At 42.8% G+C, this 23,638-nt stretch overlaps 1 protein-coding gene across 10 annotated transcripts in view; it reads right to left on the bottom strand.

Moving 5' to 3' along the window:
• LOC105470705 (staufen double-stranded RNA binding protein 1) overlaps positions 1–23,638 on the bottom strand; it is an 81,715-nt gene that overhangs the window by 40,650 nt on the left and 17,427 nt on the right. For 2 of the 10 annotated variants that reach the window (XM_011722899.2, XM_011722901.3), the window contains exons 2-4: positions 22,357–22,427; positions 12,850–13,138; positions 892–1,030 (exon numbers count right to left, since the gene is read on the bottom strand). In XM_011722899.2, the coding sequence (XP_011721201.1) occupies positions 892–1,030; positions 12,850–13,054 (344 nt within the window). In that variant the 5' untranslated portion in view covers positions 13,055–13,138; positions 22,357–22,427. Of the gene's footprint in view, positions 1–891; positions 1,031–3,473; positions 3,609–12,849; positions 13,139–22,356; positions 22,428–22,874; positions 22,894–23,638 lie in introns of those variants that run through there. The other 8 variants (XM_011722900.3, XM_024789406.2, XM_011722904.3 and 5 more) reach the window with 6 other exon arrangements.

Below are 23,638 nucleotides of genomic sequence, written 5' to 3'. Positions count from 1 at the left end.
CATTTTCAGGTTTCAATTAATATTTTACTGCAGCAAAGCTATTTACAAAGCGCACAAGTTCAAAAGTCAAAAAGTACCCAATTATCAGGTAATCTACAAATGCTGGGAATCACTGTCTTGCAGGAATCATGATGCTATGGGAATCATGTTTGAATAAGATTCAGTTACACAAAGCAGTTACAAGGGTGATCTTTAGCCAGGCTGCTAGAGGGCACAAGCCACACTGCCAGTGAGAAATATGCTCAGGCCCTTTCCAAGAGCAGTAAAGAAGCACAAAGGGCCGGGTGTAGTGGCTCATGCCTTTAATCCTAGCACTGTGGCAGGCTGAGGCAGGAGGACTCCTTGAGCCCAGGAGTTCAAGACCAGTTGGGGCAACATAGGGAGACACTGTCTCAATGAATTAAAAAAAAAAAAAAAAAAAAAGAGGGGCGGCCGGGTGCTCTGTGAGTTTGGGACTCACTTTGGGAGGCCAAAGTGGGCAGATCGTCTGAGGTCAGGAGTTCAAGACCAGCCTGGCGAACATCGCAGAACCCCGTCTGTACTAAAAAATACAAAAAAAACTTAGCCGGGCGTGGTGGCAGGCGCCTGCAATCCCAGCTACTCGGGAGGCTGAGACAGGGAGAAATCACTTGAATCCAGGAGGCTGAGGATACAGTGAGCCGAGACAGCGCCACTGCACTTCAGCCTGGGCGACACAGCAAGACTCTGTCTCAAAAAAAAAAAGGCAGGGGAGGGGCACAAGGCACAAGAGTAATTAAGACCGACTTCAACATTTGGCAGGCCCAAACCAAATCATTACTCCCTCCACAATCTAGAGGTACTAGTTTATGTAAAATATCACACATTTTCACCTGTATTTTATGGAGGAAAAAAAAAAAAACTCACACATACCTCGGGGGATAAGCACCTCCTCTCATGTTGTAGTTATAGGTGGACTGCATCCGAGAGTAAGGGTCAACAGGCTTATACATTGGTTTTTTTCCAAGTTTCATGCACAGTGCATTTAGTTCTACAGTAGGAGTTATGCTTTCTACAAGAAAGAATCGACAAATAACTGTTTTGTTCTGATATGAGAATGATACTCACTAAAATAAAATGTAATAGCATGCTTTCTGCTAATCGGATTCATGATACATAAAAGGACCTGGGTCACTGCTAGGCATCAGACAAGGAAATCCAAGAATATGCTGTGATTTCTCGATATTTATATACAGTCAACAGCACAAAATCTACTCTGAGGGTTATCAGAGGAGCCACAATTTAACCCAAGACATTATCAGTGAAAGCTATATGGTACAGCTGTCAGAAATAAGTTCCAAAACACATCAAATTTCACGATTAAAAAATCCCATGTAAATGTCCAAATTATTTTAGTGTTTGAGAATATTTAATCAATATAACCTTGGTTGTACTGATTTACAGGATTATTGGCTTGCACTCAGAAGTATATCTGTACACACTATTGAATGATGCATTTATTACGTTACTAACTGGATGCAAAGCACTGTGCTAAGCTTAAGAAATACAATTCCTGGCCAGGCATGGTGGGTCACGCCTGTAATCCCAGCACTTTGGGAGGCCGAGGCAGGCGGATCACGAGGTCAGGATATCAAGACCATCCGGTTAACATGGTGAAACTCCGTCTCTACTAAAAAATACAAAAAATTAGTCGGGCGTGGTGGTGGGCACCTGTAGTCCCAGCTACTCAGGAGACTGAGGCAGGAGAATGGCCTCAGGAGGCAGACTTTGCAGTGAGAGTGGCTCACGCCTGTAATCCCAGCACTTTGGAAGGCTGAGGCGGGCAGATCACCTGAGGTCAGGAGTTCAAGACCAGCCTGGCTAACATGGTGAAACCCCATTTCGACTAAAAATACAAAAAATTTGCCAGGCACGGTGGCACGCACTTGTAATCCCAGCTACTTGGGAGGCTGAAGCAGGAGAATCACTTGAACCCAGGAAGCGGAGGCTGCAGTGAGCCGAGATTGCCTCACTGCACTCCACATCGGGCAACAAGAGTGAAACTCTGTCTAAAAAAAAAAAAAAAAGAAACAATTCCTGCCCCAGAGGAGTTCAAAGAACACAAAGCACACTTAAAGAGCTACAATACAACACGATGTGCAACTCAAGGAAAGGTGAAAAATCACTGAGGCGGCCGCAACCCAATTCTTTTTGGAGAAGTTACACAAGGCCCACAAAATATTCAGATATTTCCATTCTTGATATTTCTAATGGAATTTGACCTGTGGTAATACTTGCTAGGAAAATGAGTTCCATTTTCATATACAACAAGTTATCTCAAAATGTATCAACTTCAGAAGATACATGCTATTCATTTTCCAATTTTTCTTTCTCTCAGTTCATCCAATCCATAAACTTTAAAAAACCATTTAAAAAGAAAACCAGCCTGGAAAGATTAGTGTCAGTGCACAATCATACTTAAAAACAACACTTTCATATCAAAAACAGAACACTAGAAATGGCAAAATCTAAATGCACACAAAAATCCACTTTAAAATGCCTCTTTAGGGTGTATATACAGAGAAATAAAAAAGACCTTATTCTGTACTATAATTGGTTCAACTAAATTTAATGCATGAATCAACTCTATAAGAATAACATTGAGGTTTGCACAGAGGGCCACATGAATTACAGATCTCTCTCTTTCTTGCATTAGAATTATATTTTTTACAGAATTCATATAATTGCATTTTAAGTACAGTCTGAATCATTTTAAGAGCAGTTCTGATCCACAGAATTTGTCTGCAATAGAGAATAACCATGAAGAAAGTATACTGCAAAGAAATCAAAAGTAACAAGAAAGATGTGACTGATAACTTCCCAGATTCCTTCCCACATACCAAGATCTGGGATGACTTCATGCATCTGAGGGGGTCTCTGCTAAAACAGCCATTAATGACACAGCCTCCAGGTCACTGATCCCCAACCCTTCACCAGCCACACCTTCTTGATTAGCATACTCCCCTTGCATGGGTCCCTTGTTTGAGGAGATACTACCTGCTGGCTTGTATTTAAGTAATATTTACATTTAATATTACATTTTCTCATTCTTTTTAATTAAGAGACATACAACTGACAATAAGCACTTCTGACCAACAAAATTACAATCGATATTACCACACTGACTTGATGTGACTCTAGATAAAATTTATATTATTGCTAATCTATACAATCTTATCAAAAATATATTTCATTAAATTTTTCGGAAATCTTTGAAATTATCTGGTCACCTGCCATCCTTCCTACGACCGCCTTGACCGCCTTTCCAGACTGTCAGGCCTTGAGGCATCACAGATTGGAAACCACTGCTTTACAATGAGGTTAAGGATTCCCAAAAAATAAGCATTTGTCACTGGTTGTGTAGAATCTGTGCTTTCAAAATCGACAAGTTTGTTAAGAAACCATTCGTATACATATTAAATGGTAGTACCTCTAGATACACTTTTGAAAGGTACCTGTTTGGCCCACGCATAAGACCTGGATTCCTTCCTTCGCTACCAAAGGACAGACTGTGGGCTTAGGAAATTTTGTTCCCTCCAAAGCTTTAGCAGCAACTGTGTGTTTGACCTTTTTAATACCAGTTCACTCAGCTCACCGGTGCTGATCTCCAAGTGTCAGCAGTACTGTAAATTCCTAGAAATGAAAAGTGTGAGCTCTCAATTCGTGAAACCTGACATTGACTGCAGTATGTCACTTGAACCTTGAACACTTTCTATGGTCACGGTTTAAGAGGCCTGGTCTTATCTTGATAATTCATCCTGTCATCCCCTTCTTATCCTTTTTTGTCGTTTTTATAAACAAACAAAAAAAAAGAGATTGTGTTGTGTATGCACTGAAATTTTTTTGTTTTTAGAGACACAGTCTCACTCTGTCCCCAGGTTGGAGTGCAGTGGTGTGATATCGGCTCAATGCAACCTCCACCTCCTGGGTTCAAGAAATTCTCCTGCCTCAGTCTCCCAAGTAGTTGGGATTACAGGCACCTGCTACCATGCCCGGCTAATTTTTGTACTTTTAGTAGAGACGGGGTTTCACCATGTTGGCCAGGCTGGTCTCAAACTCCTGACCTCAAGTGATCCACCTGCCTCAGTCTCCCAAAGTGCTGGGATTACAGGCATGACCCACCATGTCCAGCCTCAAAATTCTCTTCCAATTACTTCTCATGAAAGAGATTTTGTAAACTTGATTTAAACACATAGTAGTACTTCACACAAATTAAGACAATGTTTTGATGCTGCAATGTGTTTGTGGGCTCTTGTTTGAAAGCATAACCACCCTTTTTTTCAATTTTTGAGATGGGGTCATACTCTGCTGTCCAGGCTGGAGCTCAGTGGCACAATCATAGCTCACTGCAGCCTCCAGAGTAGCTGGGACTACAGGCACACACCACCATACCTGGCTTTTTTTTTTTTTAAAGACAAGAGTCTTGCTCTGTCGCCAGGCTGGAGTGTAGTGGCATGATCTCAGCTTACTGCAACCTCTGCCTCCCAGGTTCAAGCAATTCTCCTGCCTCAGCCTCCTGAGTAGCTGGGACTACAGGCATACACCACCACGCTCAACTAAGTTTTGAATTTTTAGTAGAGACGGGGTTTCACCATATTGGCCAGGATGGTCTCCGTCTCTTGACCTTGTGATCTGCCCGCCTCGGACTCTCAAAGTGCTGGGATTACAGGCGTGAGCCACCGTGCCCAGACCATACCTGGTTAATTTTTTAATTTTTGCAGAGGCAGCGTCTCCCTATGTTTCCTAGGCTGGTCTTAAACTCCTGGGCTCCAGTGATCCTCTTGCCTCAGCCTTCCAAAGTGATAGGATTTAAGGAATGAGCATTTGTATTTTTAACAAGTTCCCAAAGTAATTCTGATGCACCCCAAAGATTTGAGATTCATTACTTCGGAATTTATCAAATCAACTGAAGCGGCCCGGCGTGGTGGCTCACACCTGTAATCCTAGCACGTTGGGAGGCCGAGGCGGGCCGATAACCTGAGGTCAGGAGTTCGAGACTCGCCTGGCCAACATGGTGAGACACTGCCTCTACTAAAAATACAAAAATTAGCCAGGTGTAGTAGCACATGTCTGTAATCCCAGGTACTCAGGAGGCTGAGGCAAGAGAATCATTTGAACCCTGGAGGTGGAGGTTGCAGTGAGCTGAGAACACGCTACAGCACTCAAGCCTGGGTGACAGAGTAAGACTCCGTCTCAAAAAAAAAAAAAAAAATTAATTGAAGCTTTTACTTTTCTTATGTTATCGCTGAATATCACTTTATCTCACTTACAAACAATTTACAAGGGAAATCTGGATTTCAGTATGTCTAGGTCATTTAAGTTTGGTGCCTTAAGGGGTGGGGCAACTTGCCTTCATAGCTGATTTTTCTTGTAGGTCTTACTTTTAGGATTCCCTCAGTGCACAGCTTCCACTAAAGGAAAAAAACATAAAGAATCCTTTATTGGCCAGGTGCAGTGGCTCACGCCTGTAATCCTAGCACTCTGGGAGGCCAAGTCAGGCAGATCACTTGAGGTCAGGAGTTCGAGACCAGCCTGGCCTAAATGGTGAAACCCCATCTCTACTAAAAATGCAAAAATTAGCCAGGTGTGGTGGCACGCGCCTGTAATTCCCGCTACTTGGGTAGCTGAGGCAGGACAATCACTTGAACCCAGGAGGCAGAGGTTGCAGTGAGCCTAGATTGCGCCAGTGCACTCCAGTATGGGCAACAGAGTGAGACTCCATCCCAAAAAAAAAAAAAAAGAAAGCCAGGTACGGTGGCTCGTGCCTCTAATCCCAGCAGGTCGCGCCACTACACTCCAGCCTGGGCCACAGAACGAGACTCCATCTCAAAAATAAATAAATAAATAAATAAATAAATAAATAAATAATCCTTTACTCCCCCCGCGCCCTTGACACTTGACACATCAGGACATCAGGGATCTCCTTTATATATTCTGCAGTTCACCGGGCTACTCATTTAAGAACAAATAACAGTATGACCTCAAAACCCTGGCAGGCAGGAAGGTCAAACGGCAGAAGCCTGCAACGCGGTACAACCCCTGGGTCATCTTGGTGATTGTCTCATGGATAAATGCTGAAGGAGAAAATGCTAAAAAAAAACAAAAAAAAAAAAACAAAAAAAAAACACAAAAACCACACACACACACACAGTTATTCTCATGAACAGTCTTGCCTTTCTCTAGGACTTCCCCATCCGGCGCTAGCTGCCACTCTGCTGCATGCTGTTGGTAGCGAGGTTAGAATCTTGGTTTTGACAGAACTAAAAGTACACCACATTTCTTGATTTTTCAAATAATCTAAATCACCCAAGAGAACAACTTCTCCTCTTTGAACAACTTGTGGGTAAAAAAATATGCGGTTAGAGATGAACACACAGCCAAACTACCTAAATTATTAAAAGTTAAAGTGAGAAAGTGCATAAGCCAAAATATAATAAAAAGTTAATAAAGGGAATCCCAAAGTTAAGGTCTGCAAAAAAATCCTGTAAATACAACAGTTACAGAAAAATTACTTACGGCCTTCTATTTCTATTTTAATTAATTGATTTTTTGATAAAGGGTCTCACTCTGTCACCCAGACTGGAATGCAGTGGTGCCATCTCAGCTCATTACAGCCCCCGCCTCCCAGGCTCAGGTGATTCTCCTGCCTCAGCCTCCTGAGTAGCTGGGACTACAGGCGTGCACCACCACATCCAGCTAATTTTTGTATTTCTTGGTAGATACGAGGTTTCACCATGTTGGCCAGTCTGGTCTCAAACTCCTGACCTCAAGTGATCTGCTGGCCTTGGCCTTCCAAACTGCTGTGAATACAGACATGAGCCACTGCTCCCAGCCCCTAATTGCCTAAAAGTGTCTATAAAGACACATTTCAAATAGAATTATGCTTTAAAACAACATTTTTAAGCTAGTTTTGTGTGAGTGGGAAATATTCGTTTTTCTTAAATGCTTAATCCTGCTTCAGCTACCCAAGTAGCCAGAATTACAGCTACCATTTCTCAAGCATTTACTAGGTGGCAGGCATTGTGCTCCACACGTTAACATACATGCTCTCATTTAATTCTCACAATAAATCTATTTGGTGGGTATTATTATCCCTATTTTACAGATGAGGAAACAACAACAAAGTAGTAACTTGCACAAGATCACACAGCTAGTAACACGCTGAGATTCAAACCCAGATCTGTCTGACTTCAAAGGCAACTCAACCGTGTTATGCTATGGTGACTATTCATGTTTGTGCCTGATGCTACTTTCAGTCAAATGAAAAGAAACATTTGATTTATTCAAGGCTTGAGGTTTGCATGTGAAGGAAAATGAGGCATAATGAGATAAACAGCTCATCCTTAATTAAATTATCTTTGCTGCAAGGTTATGATCAGAAACAGCGTTAATTCCTTATCTCTCATACTATATCATCTTATGCTACAACTGCAAAAGACAACTCCATATGTCCGTGTCCTTAGATGGTTGGGAAAAAAGATAACTACAGATATGCTGTTAATACAGATAACAAACAAGTTTCAAAGACTGAATTCTTTTTCCTTTTTTCCACATGTTCTAAAAAGACTGAATTCTTGAATAATGATTAGCAATTTTAAAATTATAGTCAGACTTTCATTCTCTAAGGGGAATGACAAGGATAACTGAAACCGGAGACAATACAAAATACTCACTTTGAGACTACATGGTGAAACCCCATCTCTACTACAATGCAAAATTAGCCAGGCAATTGCATCTTCAAACCTTTTGCCTGGATTGCTAACAAGTGAAAAAACTGATTTCCCATCACCTCTTCTCCCTACCCTAAGGGCCTTGTGCAAACAAGCAGGAGAGGAGCCAGAAGTAAGCAGCAGACAAGAGGTGGCCCAGAGCTGGAAAACTTACGGGCAATCAATCACAGGTGCTTGAGAACTGTCTCTGTTCAGAATCCCAAACCACCACACACTATTTGGAGTTTTAAAAGCAAAATATGGCCAGGCGGGGTGGCTAACACCTGTAATCCCAGCATTTGGGGAGGCCAAGGCAGGCGGATTGTTTTGAGTCCAGCAACTCAAAACAAGCCTGGGCAACACAGTGAGACTTCACCGCCACAAAGAATTAAAAAAAAACTAGCTGGGCATGGTGGCATGCCCCAGCTACTCAGGAGGCCAAGGTGGGAGGATTGCTGAAGCCTGGGAGGTCGAGGATGCAGTGAGACATGATCACACCACATTGCACTCCAGCCCAGGCGGCAAAGAAAGACTCTAAAAAAAAATAAAATAAAACCCAAATATTCCAAAAAGAAGCACAGATTTTCTTTGACCCATTGGCAAGGATGAAAAAAGAAGAAACTTCAAAAATCTATAATCTTGTCTAAGTATAGCTTTTGTTTAAGACAACCTCATCAGTTTGAAAATACGTATTTTGAATCACAGCACCACTTTCAGGAGTATAAAAAAAACAGAAAACATTCCAGGTGGGTTATAAATGCACTAGCAGTATGGATGCTATTTACCTTACAGTGGTGAGCCGGACCTTGCTCACACAAAAGCTTATACTCAAACTGGATCTTGCTGAAACAAACTCACTCATTCACAAGACACAGCTGGGATTTTTTTCTATGGGGTTTGCCACACGAGAAGGAAGTGAAAAATAATGTAAGAGCACTGAAGTCAACTAGCAGTATGTAAGACTACTATTCTCCTAGGGATATGAAAATAGAGGAAAAACAAACGGAAGGCCTACAAATGTAGGCAGCCATGATACAAAACTGCAAATCATTCCAGGAGTACGTTCCCAGAGAAGACACAACTAGGGTCTTTTCTGAACCAGTTGAAGCCAGGTAATCTAGGAGAGGGTGTGTCTTCAAAAGACTGAAGTCAGGGGAATAACTAACCCATAATGGGCAAGCAAGATTTGAAATCAGATGAAGCACTGCTATTAAAACCAACTGGAATACAAGGTCTTCTGAGCACAGACTGGTTTCTGAAACAGTTGCCAGCTGTTTATGACAGTTGCCAGCTGCCCATTATTTCGCTAAACTCAACATACCACTACCATCTCTCAAACAACGGCTGTCATCTTTCATACAGTGAAACTCTCATTCCCGGGCATCCTCTAGTCTTTTCTCCAAAGGCTGCCATCCTAAGACCTTATCTATTTCTAACAATTATATAAGTAAAATAAAATGATGTTGGTGGGCAGGAGTTTTACAAAGTCAATAGGATTTGGACACCAGAACTCATTAGAAGAAAAAGCAATAAATCCCAGAGGACTGAAACAGTCTGTGCCTTTTCCTTTTCAGAGAGTCTCACATGACAAATATGGGGAAAACAACATCTCTACAGGACTATGAAAAATCAAGAATGTTATCTGGTGAACCAGTCCAAGGAACCGTGGGGGTGGCATAGAAGATACCATGCAGCCGAGTGGGAGAAGCAAACGCTCTAAGAACAGATTCATAAAGTAAAGGAAATGAGAAGACAAAGGAGGAAATTGAAAGGAAATAGGCATAAGGAAGGGGAAGAAAAGACTCTGTTATGAGGTGACGCTGGTATAGAAATATCCACACTAGGCTGGGTGTGGTAGCTAATGCCTGTAATCCCAGCACTTCGGGAGGCCGAGGCGGGTGGATCACGAGGTCAAGAGATCGAGACCATCCTGGCCAACATGGTGAAACCCTGTCTCTACTAAAAATACAAAAATTAGCCGGGCACGGTGGCATGTGCTTATAGCCCCAGCTACTAGGGAGGCTGAGGCAGGAATCACTCGAACCCAGAAGGAAGTTGCAGTGAGCCAAGATGGTTCCACTGCACTCCAGGATGGTGACAGAGCGAGACTCCATCTCAAAAAAAAAAAAACCCAACACTGACACTCCATTTATTTCACTGGTCTTGCCATGTAGCAGGGAGGGTGTTGGGAGGCAGAATATTGTTTTTATTTATTATCCCCCCCTCCCTTTTTTTTTTTTTTTTTTTGGTCAGACCCTGTCTCCTATTCATAAGAATATTGGTTTTAAGTTTTCTTTCTTTAGCCTCAGTTTCTTGTCTATAATATTTTTAGGTATTTTTCAAAGGTTTTAAATCTTTTTTTTTTTTTTGAGATGGAATCTCACTGTTGCCCAGGCTGGAGTGCAGTCACGTCATCTCGGCTCGCTGCAGCCTCTGACTCCCAAGTTCAAGCGATTCTCCTGCCTCACCCTCCCAATTAGCTGGGAATACAGGCGCACACCACTACACCTGGCTAATTTTTGTATTTTTAGTAGAGACATGGTTTCACCACGTTGGCCAGGCTGGTCTCACACTCCAGACCTCAGGCGATCCACCTGCCTCAGCCTCCTAAAGTGCTGGGATTATGGGCATGAGCCCCTGTGTACAGTAAAGTACCTTTAGTTCATTTTCCTAATAATCAGATTTGAATGCTTCTAAACTTTGTTTTGAGTCAGACGTAGTCTGCTGCCCAGCTAGAGTAAGACAGCACTATCACAGTTCACTGCAGCCTTGAACTTCTGGGCTCAAGCAATCCTCCTGCCTCAGCCTCCCAAGTAGCTGGGACTACAGGTGCACACCACCAAGCCCAGCTAATTTTTAAATTGGCCTCTCAGTCTGGCACAATGACTCACACCTGTAATTCTAGCAATCTAGGAGGCCAAGGCAAGCTGATCACTTGAGGTCAGGAGTTGGAGATGAGCCTGGGCAACACAGCGAAACCCCATCTCTACTAAAAATACAAAACAGCCGAGTGTAGTGGCAGGCACCTGTAATCCCAGCTACTCAGGACGGCTGAGGCAGGAGAATTGCCGGAACCCAGGAGTCAGAGGTTGTAGTGAGCCGAGATCACACCATTGCGCTCCAGCCTAAGCAACGAAACGAGACTTTATCTCATAAATAAATAAGCATACCAAAACACTGAAATTACAGGTGTAAACCACTGTGGCCAGCCAAGAAGGAGAATTTTTTATTTTTTTAATTTTTTTTTTGAGACAGGGTCTCACTCTGTCTCAAAATTTTTGTATTTTTTTGTATAGATGGGGTTTCACCATGTTGCCCAGGCTGGTCTCCAACTCCTGGGCTCAAGCAATCTCCCGCCTCGGCCTCCCAAAGTGCTGGGATTACAGGTGTGAACCACCATGCCTGGCCATGACGCAGAAAATTTTAACAAGAAAATAAATTTGGACATTGTAGCTCACACCTATAATCCAGCAGTTCAGGAGGCTGAGGCAGGAGGATCCACTTGAGCCCAGGAGGTTGAAGCTGCAGTGAACCATAATCACACTACTGTACTCCAGCCTAGGCAATAGAGTAGAGACCCTGTGAAACAAACGAAAGGAAAGGAAAGAAGAGAAAAAAACTCTGCTTCTTTATTCCATTTCTAATTGGTCCTCATTATGATTTCTGAACTACTTCTGGAACCTTCCAGACTTAAACTTACTTGTTCAAAACAGAAATAAAAATAAATAAATGTCAATGTACTTTTTTGCTTTCTAGTAAATCTGGCTGCCCCCTTGCTTGGGATAAAATCTTACAGACACTCAAAAAGAAGGCTTATGCAGATACAAGAGCTCTTCGTCAGTTGTTAGAAATTTATTTGGCCGGGCGCGGTGGCTCAAGCCTGTCATCCCAGCACTTTGGGAGGCCAAGACGGGCGGATCACGAGGTCAGGAGATCGAGACCATCCTGGCTAACACGGTGAAACCCCGTCTCTACTAAAAAATACAAAAAACTCGCCGAGCGAGGTGGCGGGTGCCTGTAGTCCCAGCTACTCGGGAGGCTGAGGCAGGAGAATGGCGTAAACCCGGGAGGCGGCGCTTGCAGTGAGCCAAGATGTGGCCACTGCACTCCAGCCTGGGTGACAGAGCGAGACTCTCAAAAAAAAAAAATTTATTTATTTATTTATTTATGAAGCAGAGTCTCTTGCCCTGTCGCCCAGGATGGAGTGCGGTGGCGTGATCTCGGCTCACTGCAACCTCTGCCTCCTGGGTTCAAGCGATTCTTCTGCATCACCCTCCTGAATAGCTGGGACTACAGGCACGCACCACCATGGCCGTCTATTTTTTGTATTTTTAGTAGAGACAGAGTTTCACCATATTGGCCAGGCTGGTCTCGAACTCCTGACCTTGTGATCCACCCGCCTTGGCCTCTTGAAGTGCTGGGATTACAGGTGTGAGCCACTGCGCCCGGCCTAGTTTTTACTTTTTTCTTTTTTTGAGATGGAGTCTCCCTCTGTTGCCCAGGCTGGAGTGCAGCGGCACAATCTCAGCTCACTGCAACCTCCACCTCCCAAGTTCAAGCAATTCTCCTGCCTCAGCCTCCTGAGTAGCTGGGATTACAGGTGTGTATCACCAAGCCCAGCTAGTTTTTGTATTTTTTGTAGAGGCAGGGTTTCACCATGTTGGCCAGGCTGGTCTCGAACTCCTGACCTCTGGTGATCCAACTGCCTCAGCCTCCCAAAGTGCTGGGATTACAGGCGTGAGCCATGGCACCTGGCTTGTTCTGGGAAATAATTTTAAATGCAGAATTATCCCATACAACGATGAATATCCAAGGTGGTATTTACTGCTCAATTCTTTCTGCCAGCCACCACTCTTTAACAGAGGAGGCTTTATAGTCTGTGTAGTTTTCAGCTTTCAATTCTCTTTCTCACAACCTACAATGGTCTGTCAACTGAGGCCTCTGTCAATCCCCTACACAACCAGTGTTGTATAACTGGGATAAAGAAGTGTGGGTGGTGATATTTTCTTTTACTTTTTGAAGGTAAATGTGAGAGCTCCCTAAATCTGCAACCTACTTATCAGATCAGAAAACAGGGTAAGAAAACATTTGAAATAGAAGACACTTGGATTCATATGCTTACCTGCAGCTGCACTGGTGGATGTAATAGATGCAGAGGGTAAAGCAGAGTTTTGAATGGGTCTACCTGCATTTTCAGAGGGCAGAGAGCTAGTAGTAGAAGGAATACTCATCAAAGGCTGTGAGAGAAGAGACTGGTTCTTGTTCAGTATTTGGCTCCCTGAGAGAGCAGCAGATGGGTTCTGAACTTGCACTTGAACTTGAGACATGGTCACTTTCAACAAAAGTGAACAAATGCAGGTAAACAGCTTTCAGTGCAGGTTAATTCAGTGCTATGAAGTCTAAAGTTCTACCTAAAAGTTGTAAGGGAAAGAAAATAAAAAGGTAAATTATAGAGGAGATATGTAATTGCCAATATTCAGTCAAAATGGTGTCACCTACTCAGTTATGAAAATAGCTCCATTTAGCATGGAGCTATGTTCATTTATTCGAAATATGTTTCTCCTTGGTACACAGTAAGTTTCTTGGCCTTGTGACTTTCCCACAGTGTTTTTTAAATGATTTACAATACCCGTGTGCTCTGCATATTCATTATACAAAGAGAATCAGTAGGGTACAATATTTATTGGTGAATATTAAGAATTGCAAACTACAGCTTACATTCAAAAATGCAAATTAAAAAGTATGGAGAGGTTTCTATAGTAATTGGGGCATAGTAAAGGTTTCTTTCTGGTCTCAAAATTACGAGAAATTGAAAGCAAACTAGGTTTATAATACCAGGAACAGGTGAATGTGAACACTGCTTCCTCTTAAGGACCAAGGCTCAGGTTGGCAACCTTAGGGTTTTAAGTTGACAGAAGGAAGGTAGGATACTTCTGTTGTTTCTTTTTCCCTATGGTGATGACAGATGTATTGTTTTCCTAAAAGGCTTATTTGAGGTCTCATTTAATTACAAACCCCCAACAAGAAAACTATCCCACCCGTACCCAGGCTCACAGATCCTGAGAAGTGATGAGAGTAATGAAGAACATACTAGAGAATTTATACTATTAAAAGCAAAAGCGGAGATGAAGAAGACAGGAACGGATTTTAGACTGGCAATTTTACTGGTGTGGTGGTGGGGTGGGGAGCACTGGAGCTTGTTTACCTCATCTTGTAAATTAAGAGAATAATGAAGGCATTACATCTAAATACATTAAATTTCTTCACGAGTCAAAAATAAGGACAGTTGTGCTCATCTTCGTGGCCATCCTTTAAAAGCCAAAAATGTTTTTAATGAGTCAAAGTACTTAAAAATAACCAGTGGCAACAAAGACAGAATGACAGGTCTCTCAGGAAATAGCCAACCAATGTAGACACCAGCAAACCAACTAACTAGAAGTTCTATTATAAAGAAACAGTTTGTTACTTTAATTTTTTTTTTGAGTATCAAAATGATTTTTTTTTTTTTTTTTGAGACAGAGTCTTGCTCTGTCGCCCAGGCTGGAGCGCAGTGGCCGGATCTCGGCTCACTGCAAGCTCCGCCTCCCGGGTTTACGCCATTCTCCTGCCTCAGCCTCCCGAGTAGCTGGGACTACAGGCGCCCGCCACCTCGTCCGGCTAGTTTTTTTTTTTTTTGTATTTTTTAGTAGAGACGGGGTTTCACTGTGTTAGCCAGGATGGTCTCGATCTCCTGACCTCGTGATCCGCCCGTCTCGGCCTCCCAGTGCTGGGATTACAGGCTTGAGCCACCGCGCCCGGCCCAAAATGATTTTTAAAGCTGGTCCTCAAGAAGAGACGAATGACCAGAGCAATTAAGCTACTTGAGGAGTCCTGGCACATTCTCTCTTACTGAGAACAAAAAGGACTGCAAAACTCAAAAGAAACTCAGTCGAAATGTGACTCTGGATAGCAGAGGCATAAGTATTACCTTATTCAACAAAATTCCCCAAGAGTGCAGTTGTTCCTTTTTACTTTTGGAATCAGAACAAAATAACAGAGGAGTTCCATTGAAGATCTACATAATGGTCTTAGAAGACAAGTCACCAGTGTCAAGAAACAAGTCCAGAACCATTCAGAAGTCAGCTATGACCTTATTTCATTGGGTATTTTTCCCCCGTCAGCTGCTAAAATAGAAACTTTTTTCCTCCTCTCTTCCCCTCTCTTCATTTACTCACTCACTCCTTCTCCTTTTCCTTTTTGTAAACTGTCTTAAGAAGAGCACTTTTCATAACAAAAAAGTCACTCGTAGGCCGGGCGTGGTGGCCCACGCCTGTAATCCCAGCACTTTGGGAGGCCGAGGTGGGCGGATCACAAGGTCAGGAGATCGAGACCATGGTGAAACCCCGTCTCTACTAAAAATAGAAAAAATTAGCCAGGCGCAGGGGCGGGCGCCTGTAGTCCCAGCTACTCGGGAGGCTGAGGCAGGAGAATGGCGTGAACCCGGGAGGCGGAGCTTGCAGTGAGCCGAGATTGCGCCACTGCACTCCAGCCTGGGCGACAGAGCGAGACTCCGTCTCAAAAAAAAAAAAAAAAAAAAAAAAAAAAAAAAAGTCACTCGTAGTATATGTACGACTTCACAACACCAACCACAGGTCTCAAGGTCAAATAATAAGCTAGGAGTAAAGTATCTGCTCCAGAATGTACTCCCATCCCAGAAAGAGCAACCCAACTGTGTCCTGAGTGGCCCTTAGAGTTTGAGACTCTGAATGAATGCCTAAATTTAGAAAGGGTGTGGACCAAGGGATTTTTGGTTAATGCTCTCTAAAGCAGGCTGACTGCCAGGATTTCAAGTCAGTCATAAATCTTTAATTTTTTTTTTGAGACAGAGCTCTGTCGCCCAGGCTGGAGTGCAGTGGTGCAAACTTGGCTCACTGCAACCTCCGCCTCCTGGGTTCAAGCAATTCTCCTGCCTCAGTCTCCCAAGTAGCTAGGATTACAGGCGTGAGCCACCATGCCTGGCTAGTTTTTGTATTTTTAGCAGAGACAGGGTTTCACCAGGTTGGCCAGGCTGGTCTCAAACTCCTGACCTCAGGTGATCTGCCCACCTTGGCCTCCCAAAGTCCTGGGATGACAAGCATGAGGCACTGCACTCAGCTCAAGTCAGTCATAAATATGTAAGTTTTCTAGAAGCTGAGAAAGGAACAGGCTTTTTAAATTAAGACTGCCTCAAAAATGTTATCCTTAAATTCACCTAAAGGAGTTACGTCTAACAGTTGGTTGAAACATGTAGTTCAAAACAAAACAAAACAAAAAAAAGTTAAACTCTCCAAATAAGACTAGGTAAATTCAAATTTCCAACATGATAAATATGAAAATTCAACAAACAATACTCATAAATTATTAGTCACCTGCTAATTTAACATTTTTATGTGTCTTATTTAAGCCTGAACAGAGCGTCTAAGGCAGTGATTCTCAAGACCGGCAATTTTGTTCCCCCAGGAGACATCTGTCAACGTCTGGAGACATTTTTTGGTTGTCACAACCAGTGTGCAGAATGGGGGATCTACTGACATCTAGTGGATAGAGGGGCCAGGGATACTGTTTCAAGCACACATATACTAACCCACAAAATACAATCTTACTAATGGAACAAGTAGCTTATAGTCCTATTTTTTTTGTTTTTGTTTGTTTGTTTGTTTGTTTTTTGAGATGGAGTCTCGCTCTGTCGCCCAGGCTGGAGTGCAGTGGTCGGATCTCAGCTCACTGCAAGCTCCGCCTCCCGGGTTCACGCCATTCTCCTGCCTCAGCCTCCCAAGTAGCTGGGACTACAGGCGCCTGCCACCTCGCCCGGCGAGTTTTTTGTATTTTTTAGTAGAGACGGGGTTTCACTGTGTCAGCCAGGATGGTCTCGATCTCCTGACCTCGTGATCCGCCCGTCTCAGCCTCCCAAAGTGCTGGGATGACAGGCTTGAGCCACCGCGCCCAGCCATAGTCTTTTTTTGTTTTGTTTTTTTGAGACGGAGTCTCACTCTGTCACCCAGGCTTGAGCGCAGTGGCGTGATCTCGGCTTACTGTAAGCTCCGCCTCCCGGGTTCACGCCATTCTCCTGCCTCAGCATCCTGAGTAGCGGGGACTACAGGTGCCCACCACCATGCCCAGCTGAATTTTTGTATTTTTAGCAGAGACGGGGGTTTCACCATGTTAGCCAGGATGGTCTCAATCTCCTGACCTCGTGATCCACCCACCTCGGTCTCCCAAAGTGCTGGGATTACAGGCGTGAGTCACCACGCCAGGTCACAAGTAACTTATATTCTTAGACAGGAAAAGAAAATCCCCTTCCCATCTCAAAAGGCCCTAAAAAATAGATGCTAATTTTTTTTTTTTTTTTTTTTTTGAGACAGAGTCTTGCTCTGTTGCCCAGGGTGGAGTGCAGTGGCACAATCTTGGCTCACTGCAAACTCCATCTTCTAGGTTCAAGCGATTTTCCTGCCTCAGCCTCCCGAGAAGTTAAGATTTTTTTTTTTTTGAGACGGAGTCTCGCTCTGTCGCCCAGGCTGGAGTACAGTGGCCAGATCTCAGCTCACTGCAAGCTCTGCCTCCGGGCTTTTCGACATTCTCCTGCCTCAGCCTCCCGAGTAGCTGGGACTACAGGCGCCCGCCACCTCGTCCGGCTAGTTTTTTGTATTTTTTAGTAGAGACGGGGTTTCACCGTGTTAGCCAGGATGGTCTCGATCTCCTGACCTCGTGATCCGCCCGTCTTAGCCTCCCAAAGTGCTGGGATTACAGGCTTGAGCCACCGCGCCCGGCCCCGAGTAGTTAAGATTACAGATGTGTACCACCACACCCGGCTACTTTTGTATTTTCAGTAGAGATAGCGTTTCGCCATGTTGGCCGGGCTGATCTTCAACTCCTGACCTCAAGTGATCCTCCTGCCTCGGCCTCCCAAAGTGCTGGGATTACAGGCATGAGCCACCGTGCCCAGCCTGATGCTAGTATTTTAGCACCCAAGCAGATGCTCCTCTCCCAAAGAGAAGCCGGGACAGACATCACAGTTATGAATGGGGGAAAATATATCATTTGCCCACATAACTCAAAGAACAAATTAAGTTTTTCATTACTGATATTGATATAGTTAATAGCAGGCTTCAAGGAACTGTGGAACTTGAGAAATGCAACTTCTATATAAATTCTGAACCTGTTGCTCAACAGTACTGTCCTGAAGACTAAGTCCTTAAATGCAAACAAGTCTTCCTTTAAACCTGTCTTTAAGGATTGTTTTCCATCAGGTAAATTAAGGACTCGAGAGATCAAAATGCTTTGTTAGAGTCTTCTTAGAGACAAACACTATTTTATACACAGTAAAATTAGGTTGAAAAGTTTGAAACACAAAGATTCTTCAGATCTTGCTGGTGCTGGAAAACACCTCTTACTGTGAATTGTGTCGTGCTGCCATTTCCCTGCCTCTCTGCCTCCCACACAGATGAGGACCTTTCATCTCCTGGTTTTTTCCCTATTTGAAGGGCTTCAGACACCAGATCAAGAAAACATACTCATCTTAGTCTCAAGCCCTAATTTTACATAGCATACATAAGCACCATAATAAAACGTGCAAAATGATGGAGTTACAGGTATTTCTTTTAAAAGATTCCTTAATTCCATGTCCTCCTGCGTCTTAAGATTGGCTTGGTAACACAAAAATCTTCTCATAAAAATAGAATCTTGCCTTGGCTGGCAGTTACCATTTTACAAGTGTCAAATAGCTTTTATGGGTTGTGGTGAAGAAGAATCTGGGCACATGAGCTCTACGAAAGTTTTTTTTAATTACACATGATGTACTAAAAAATGGTCACAAAATGTGTATTTGGCACTCAGCAGTGAACCTACCAAGACTAGACTGTACTGAGCACAATCTGAGTGATTTAATATACAAGAAGGCAGACCCTTCTAGAAATGGTTTACAGAACTATCTGCAATTGTGCTTAGTCTTTTTTTAATTATCTTGTGCTATGGCTAATACATGCTTAGTCTTATCCACTTTCAACTTACAGATTGTTAAATCTTTGCACTATGAAATATTTAAGCAATTATGGGAAAACATTTTTTTTTTTTTAACGGAGTCTCGCTCTGTCACCCAGGCTGGAGTACAGTGGTGCAATCTTGGCTCACTGCAAGCTCCGCCTCCCGGGATCATGCCATTCTCCTGCCTCAGCCTCCTGAGTAGCTGGGACTACAGGCGCCCGCCACAGCGCCCAGCTAATATTTTGTATTTTTAGTAGAGACGGGGTTTCACCGTGGTCTCTATCTCCTGACCTTGTGATCCGCCCGCCTCGGCCTCCCAAAGTGCTGGGATTACAGGCATGAGCCACCATGCCCGGCCTGGGAAAACATTATTTTTTTTGGAGACAGTCTCACTCTGTCGCCCAGGCTGGAGTGCAATGGCACGATCTTGGCTCACCGTAACCTCTGCCTCCTAGGTTCAAGTGATTCTCCTGTGTCAGCCTCCCGAGTAGTGGTAACTACAGGTGTGCACCACCACACCTGGCTAATTTTTTTGTGTTTTTAGTAGAAACAGGGTTTCACCATGTTGGTCAGGCTGGTCTTTAACTCCTGGCCTCAACTGATTCACCTGCCTTGGCCTCAACAAAGTGCTGGGATTATAGGCGTGAGCCACCGTGCCCAGTCAAAAAAACATTTTTAATAATCAATTTTTAAACTGGATTAACACAACTTATAATGTAGTAGCTGTACTTTTGTTTCATCAACATATCATTCCCCTTCATAGTAAGTGATATTTCCAAACAAGATGTGTCTGAAAAAAAAACAGAAGGAAAGAAGTGATCCCAATTTTGGAGAAGCCTCCTTTTCAGATCGTCACAAACATTTCACTAAATGTCTCCCCTTGGAAGTCTTTCGGTAAATCTGATGTAACACGGATATACAGATACAAAGGAGCACTCCTGTGCCTCGCTGTTATAAAGCAAAAGCAATTCTAAAATATACTCACTTAATAGTCTACAAAAACTTATTAAGCATCTATTACATGTAAACCCACAAATGGCAGACTGCACATTCTTAAATGCTGGAAAGGATCTGTGTGTTAAACTCTTCCTCAAAGACACAAGACGACACCTTTAAGCAATCACGTGTAAATCTATTATTCTGTTCTCTTTAGTTTTTTGAGAGGCTCCACTCCTACAGAAACTTGGTCAATTGAAAAACATTAAGTAATAAACCACTTTTTCTACAATATAAAGTCCTTTTCAATAGCCTTTAAATACATCTAAAATACCCACATCATTCCTTATACCGGTTATTTCTAAGATTCTTTTCTGACACATCTTTCTTGTTGCAATATGGTTGAATGTTTTCTGAAAGTAAACTCACTCTCCATTACTTCTCCCTCCCAGCCCCCCAAAACAGTAATTCATTGACTCCAAACATTATCCAAATACCTGTAGGCAGGGCAGACGCTAGTACACGAAGCATGTCAATCACTATCGTCCTATACGATCGTTTCCAAAATGACTGCTTTAAGGTCAATGTCAAGCAAATAATGTTCAATAGCAGGCCTATATATACTAAATAACCAATAATAAAAGGTTTTTTTTAAAAGAAATATGACCAAACTACTTAAAAAAAAAAAAAAAAAAAGAAACAAATCACTATGTACCTGATGCTCAAGCACAAAGAGGAGATTAGCCCTGAGGAGGCACACTCACTTGCAAGACAATAAAATTAACCAAAAATAATGTCTGGAAACAACCCAGGTTGTTCAAGATCTTTGCACTTGCAATACAAGTGAGACTGAATGTAGTCCCTGTCTCACACTTGGCCCAATGCCATGGGCAATGGAGGACTTTCTTTCCACACAAATGTAACAGTTGGGAGGTCAGATGGTCTGCTTAAAGAAACACTTCCTAAAAGAGATTTTCATTATTAATTTTCATCCTAGAAAACCCATCACACCATGCTGAAGTGAAAAACAATTTACCTCTACAGCCTAAAAAACTATAAACCTTATTTTCTTTTCTAGTTTTAAAACTTTATCAAGCTTCCGTCTCTCCTTCTCTAGGAGATATTCTCAAAACTAACAAAATTCAAGCACATATATTTGTAAACAGTTTTTAATCTAAACTTATACAAACATAGAAAACTTTCAAGGCAATAAAAATGAATACCTGTTCATGATCTGCTGGAGACTTTTAAAAGTAGTACCGTGTGACATATTCTTGACTATGAAGCGGCTTGGTTCAACATAATGGTTAACAGGCTTTTCCTTTCAGAAAAGGGAAACTGTAATCTGTAACCATGTGTCACCTACCTAGAAACACAACTACATTTACCAGCATCTTCATGCAAAACAGACCAGTGTCAAGACTCACTTTCTAAGAAATCACCCTTGCTGCTAAGTAGCAACCAACAATGTTAAATCAGATCAAACTTCTGAGTTGTAGCTTTCAATTCCACTCCCAGCTCTTGGCAACCCACTCCTCTGTGCCTCAGCTTCCCCAAAACACTTCATAATAAGATATTTGATAAAGCCTCAGTTGCAGCAATCAGACAGTCAAAACACTAAAGGAATCCTGAGGCATGATAAAACAATTATTTAAAAAGAAAAGCATTAGGCCGGGCATGGTGGCTCACGCCTGTAATCCCAACACTTTGGGAGGCCAAGGTGGGGGGATCACCTGATGTCAGGAGTTCAAGACCAGCTGACCAACATGGTGAAACCCCATCTCTACTAAAAATACAAAATTAGCCAGGCGTAGTGGCACATGACTGTAATCCCAGCTACTTGGGAGGCTGAGGCAGGAGAACTGCTTGAACCCGGGAGGCTGACGTGAGCCGACATGGCGCCATTGCACTCCAGCCTGGGCAACAAGAGCAAAACTCTGTTTCAAAAAGAAAGAAAGCAAAGCAAAGCATTATACAAATCCAGTGTGGTGAGTTTAAAACCATTCGCTGAGCTTTGTACAACTTCTATAATTTCCTTATGTTTCCACTTCCTCATTCTCAAAAAAAGTGGGTTAACTTGTCTCCTAATTACTACCTCAGAGATATGGTATGGCAATGTGCTTTCAGCTTTTAGAGGGAAAGTGTTAAAAGCAGGAAGCAGTGCTAACCCACATAGTGTATTTGGCATTGCCCTGACAAAAGACCAGAAAATCTTGAACACTCTTAGAAAACTCCTTTTTCATCTGAATGTTCACAAGCTGCTAGTGGTAAACGAAGCTTGATTCATAACCCTATCTCACGATAGAAAACAATGCTAAATTTGTTCCACAATTTGAAAATCACATTTAACAAACAATCTGAGAAACCGAAGGGTTTTTTTTTAAAAACCAAACTACAAAAGATACTATGACCAAGAAGCTTATTGAGCCAGTCATGTTTAATGACAGCTTCAGTCATCAATTCTCATGTCTCTATATTTAAAGAACATAGGCTTTACATTCTTGCCAATAACTTTTCGTACTTACTTTCTAATTAAATCAAGAGTAAAGATGAAATTCAAACTGCATAAAATTTATTTTGCTTCTCTAATATTACAGCCAGAAGTAAAAATCATTCTCCACACAACTCATTAAAGAATTCAAAAGTACCACTGATTATCAACAGGCCAGAAATTATGAAGCCAAATTATATGTACCTTAAAAAGAGGGCGTTCCAGGAACAATGTTGTTTTCATTCAGTTCTGAGAGGTTAAGTGGTTAATAAACTCTGGAAAATAAAAAATAGTAATTTAGTAGGGTAGGTCTTTTTTCTGAAACTGAAGACATACCGCTCAAGTTTTGGGGAAACCTATAATTTACAAGTAGGGAAGACTGAAGGCATGATGTCATAGTTTGAGGCAGCATGCAGTAGAGTCTTCAAAAGACACAAAAGACCTGGTGGCTCATGGCCTGTAATCCCAACACTTTGGGAGGCTGAGGCAGGCGGATCACCTGAGGCCAGGAGTTCGAGACCAGCCTGGCCAACATGATGAAACCCCATCTCTACTAAAAATACAAAAATTAGGCTGGGCACGGTGGCTCATGCCTGTAATCCCAGTACTTTGGGAGGCGGAGGTGGGCATATTGCAAGGTCAAGAGATTGAGACCATCCTGGCCAACACAGTGAAACCCCATCTCTACTAAAATACAAAAATTAGCCGGCATGATGGCATACCTGTAGTCCCAGCTACCTGGCAGGCTGAGGCAGGAGAATCCCTTGAACCTGGGAGGCGGAGGTTGCAGTGACTTGGGATCGCGCCACTGCACTCCAGCCTGGCAAAAGAGCAAGACTCTGTCTCAAAGAAAATAAATAAATAATACAAAAATTAGCGCAGGCATGTAATCCCAGCTACTTGGGAGGCTGACGCACAAAAATGGCTCGAATGCAGGAGGCAGAGGTTGCAGTGAGCCAAGATTATGCCACTGCACTCCGGCCTGGGCCACAGAGTAAGACTCTTAAAAAAAAAAAAAAAAAAAAAAAAGACACGATTGCCTGGAAGCTGAGTGAAGAATATTTTGCAGACACATTTATAAGAGACAGCAGAACTTTCCTTTTCCAGTTCCAATTATTTCCTGATGAGAGTAATGTGAATATCTCATAATCTTTGGAGTTTTTTGTTTGTTTGGGTTATTTTGAGATGGAGCCTCACTCTGTCCCCCAGGCTGGAGTGCAGTGGCGTGATGTCGGATCCCTGCAACCTCCGCCTCCTGGGTTCAAGCAATTCTCCTGCCTCAGACTCTCGAGTAGCTGAGGTTACAGGTGCCCGCTACCACGCCCGACTAATTTTTGTTTTTTGGGGTTTTTTAGTAGAAACGGCGGGGTTTACCAAGTTGGCCAGGCTGGTCTCGAACACCTGACCTCAGGTGATCCACCCACCTGAGCCTCCCAAAGTGCTGAGATTACAGGCATGAGCCACCACACCCAGCCTCATAACTTAT

Source organism: Macaca nemestrina, chromosome 15, assembly GCF_043159975.1.
Source record: "Macaca nemestrina isolate mMacNem1 chromosome 15, mMacNem.hap1, whole genome shotgun sequence".
In the NCBI taxonomy this organism is placed as follows: Eukaryota; Metazoa; Chordata; class Mammalia; order Primates; family Cercopithecidae; genus Macaca; species Macaca nemestrina.
The sequence above is the reverse complement of the archived record's forward strand: the minus strand, read 5'-3'. Positions and strand labels throughout refer to the sequence as shown.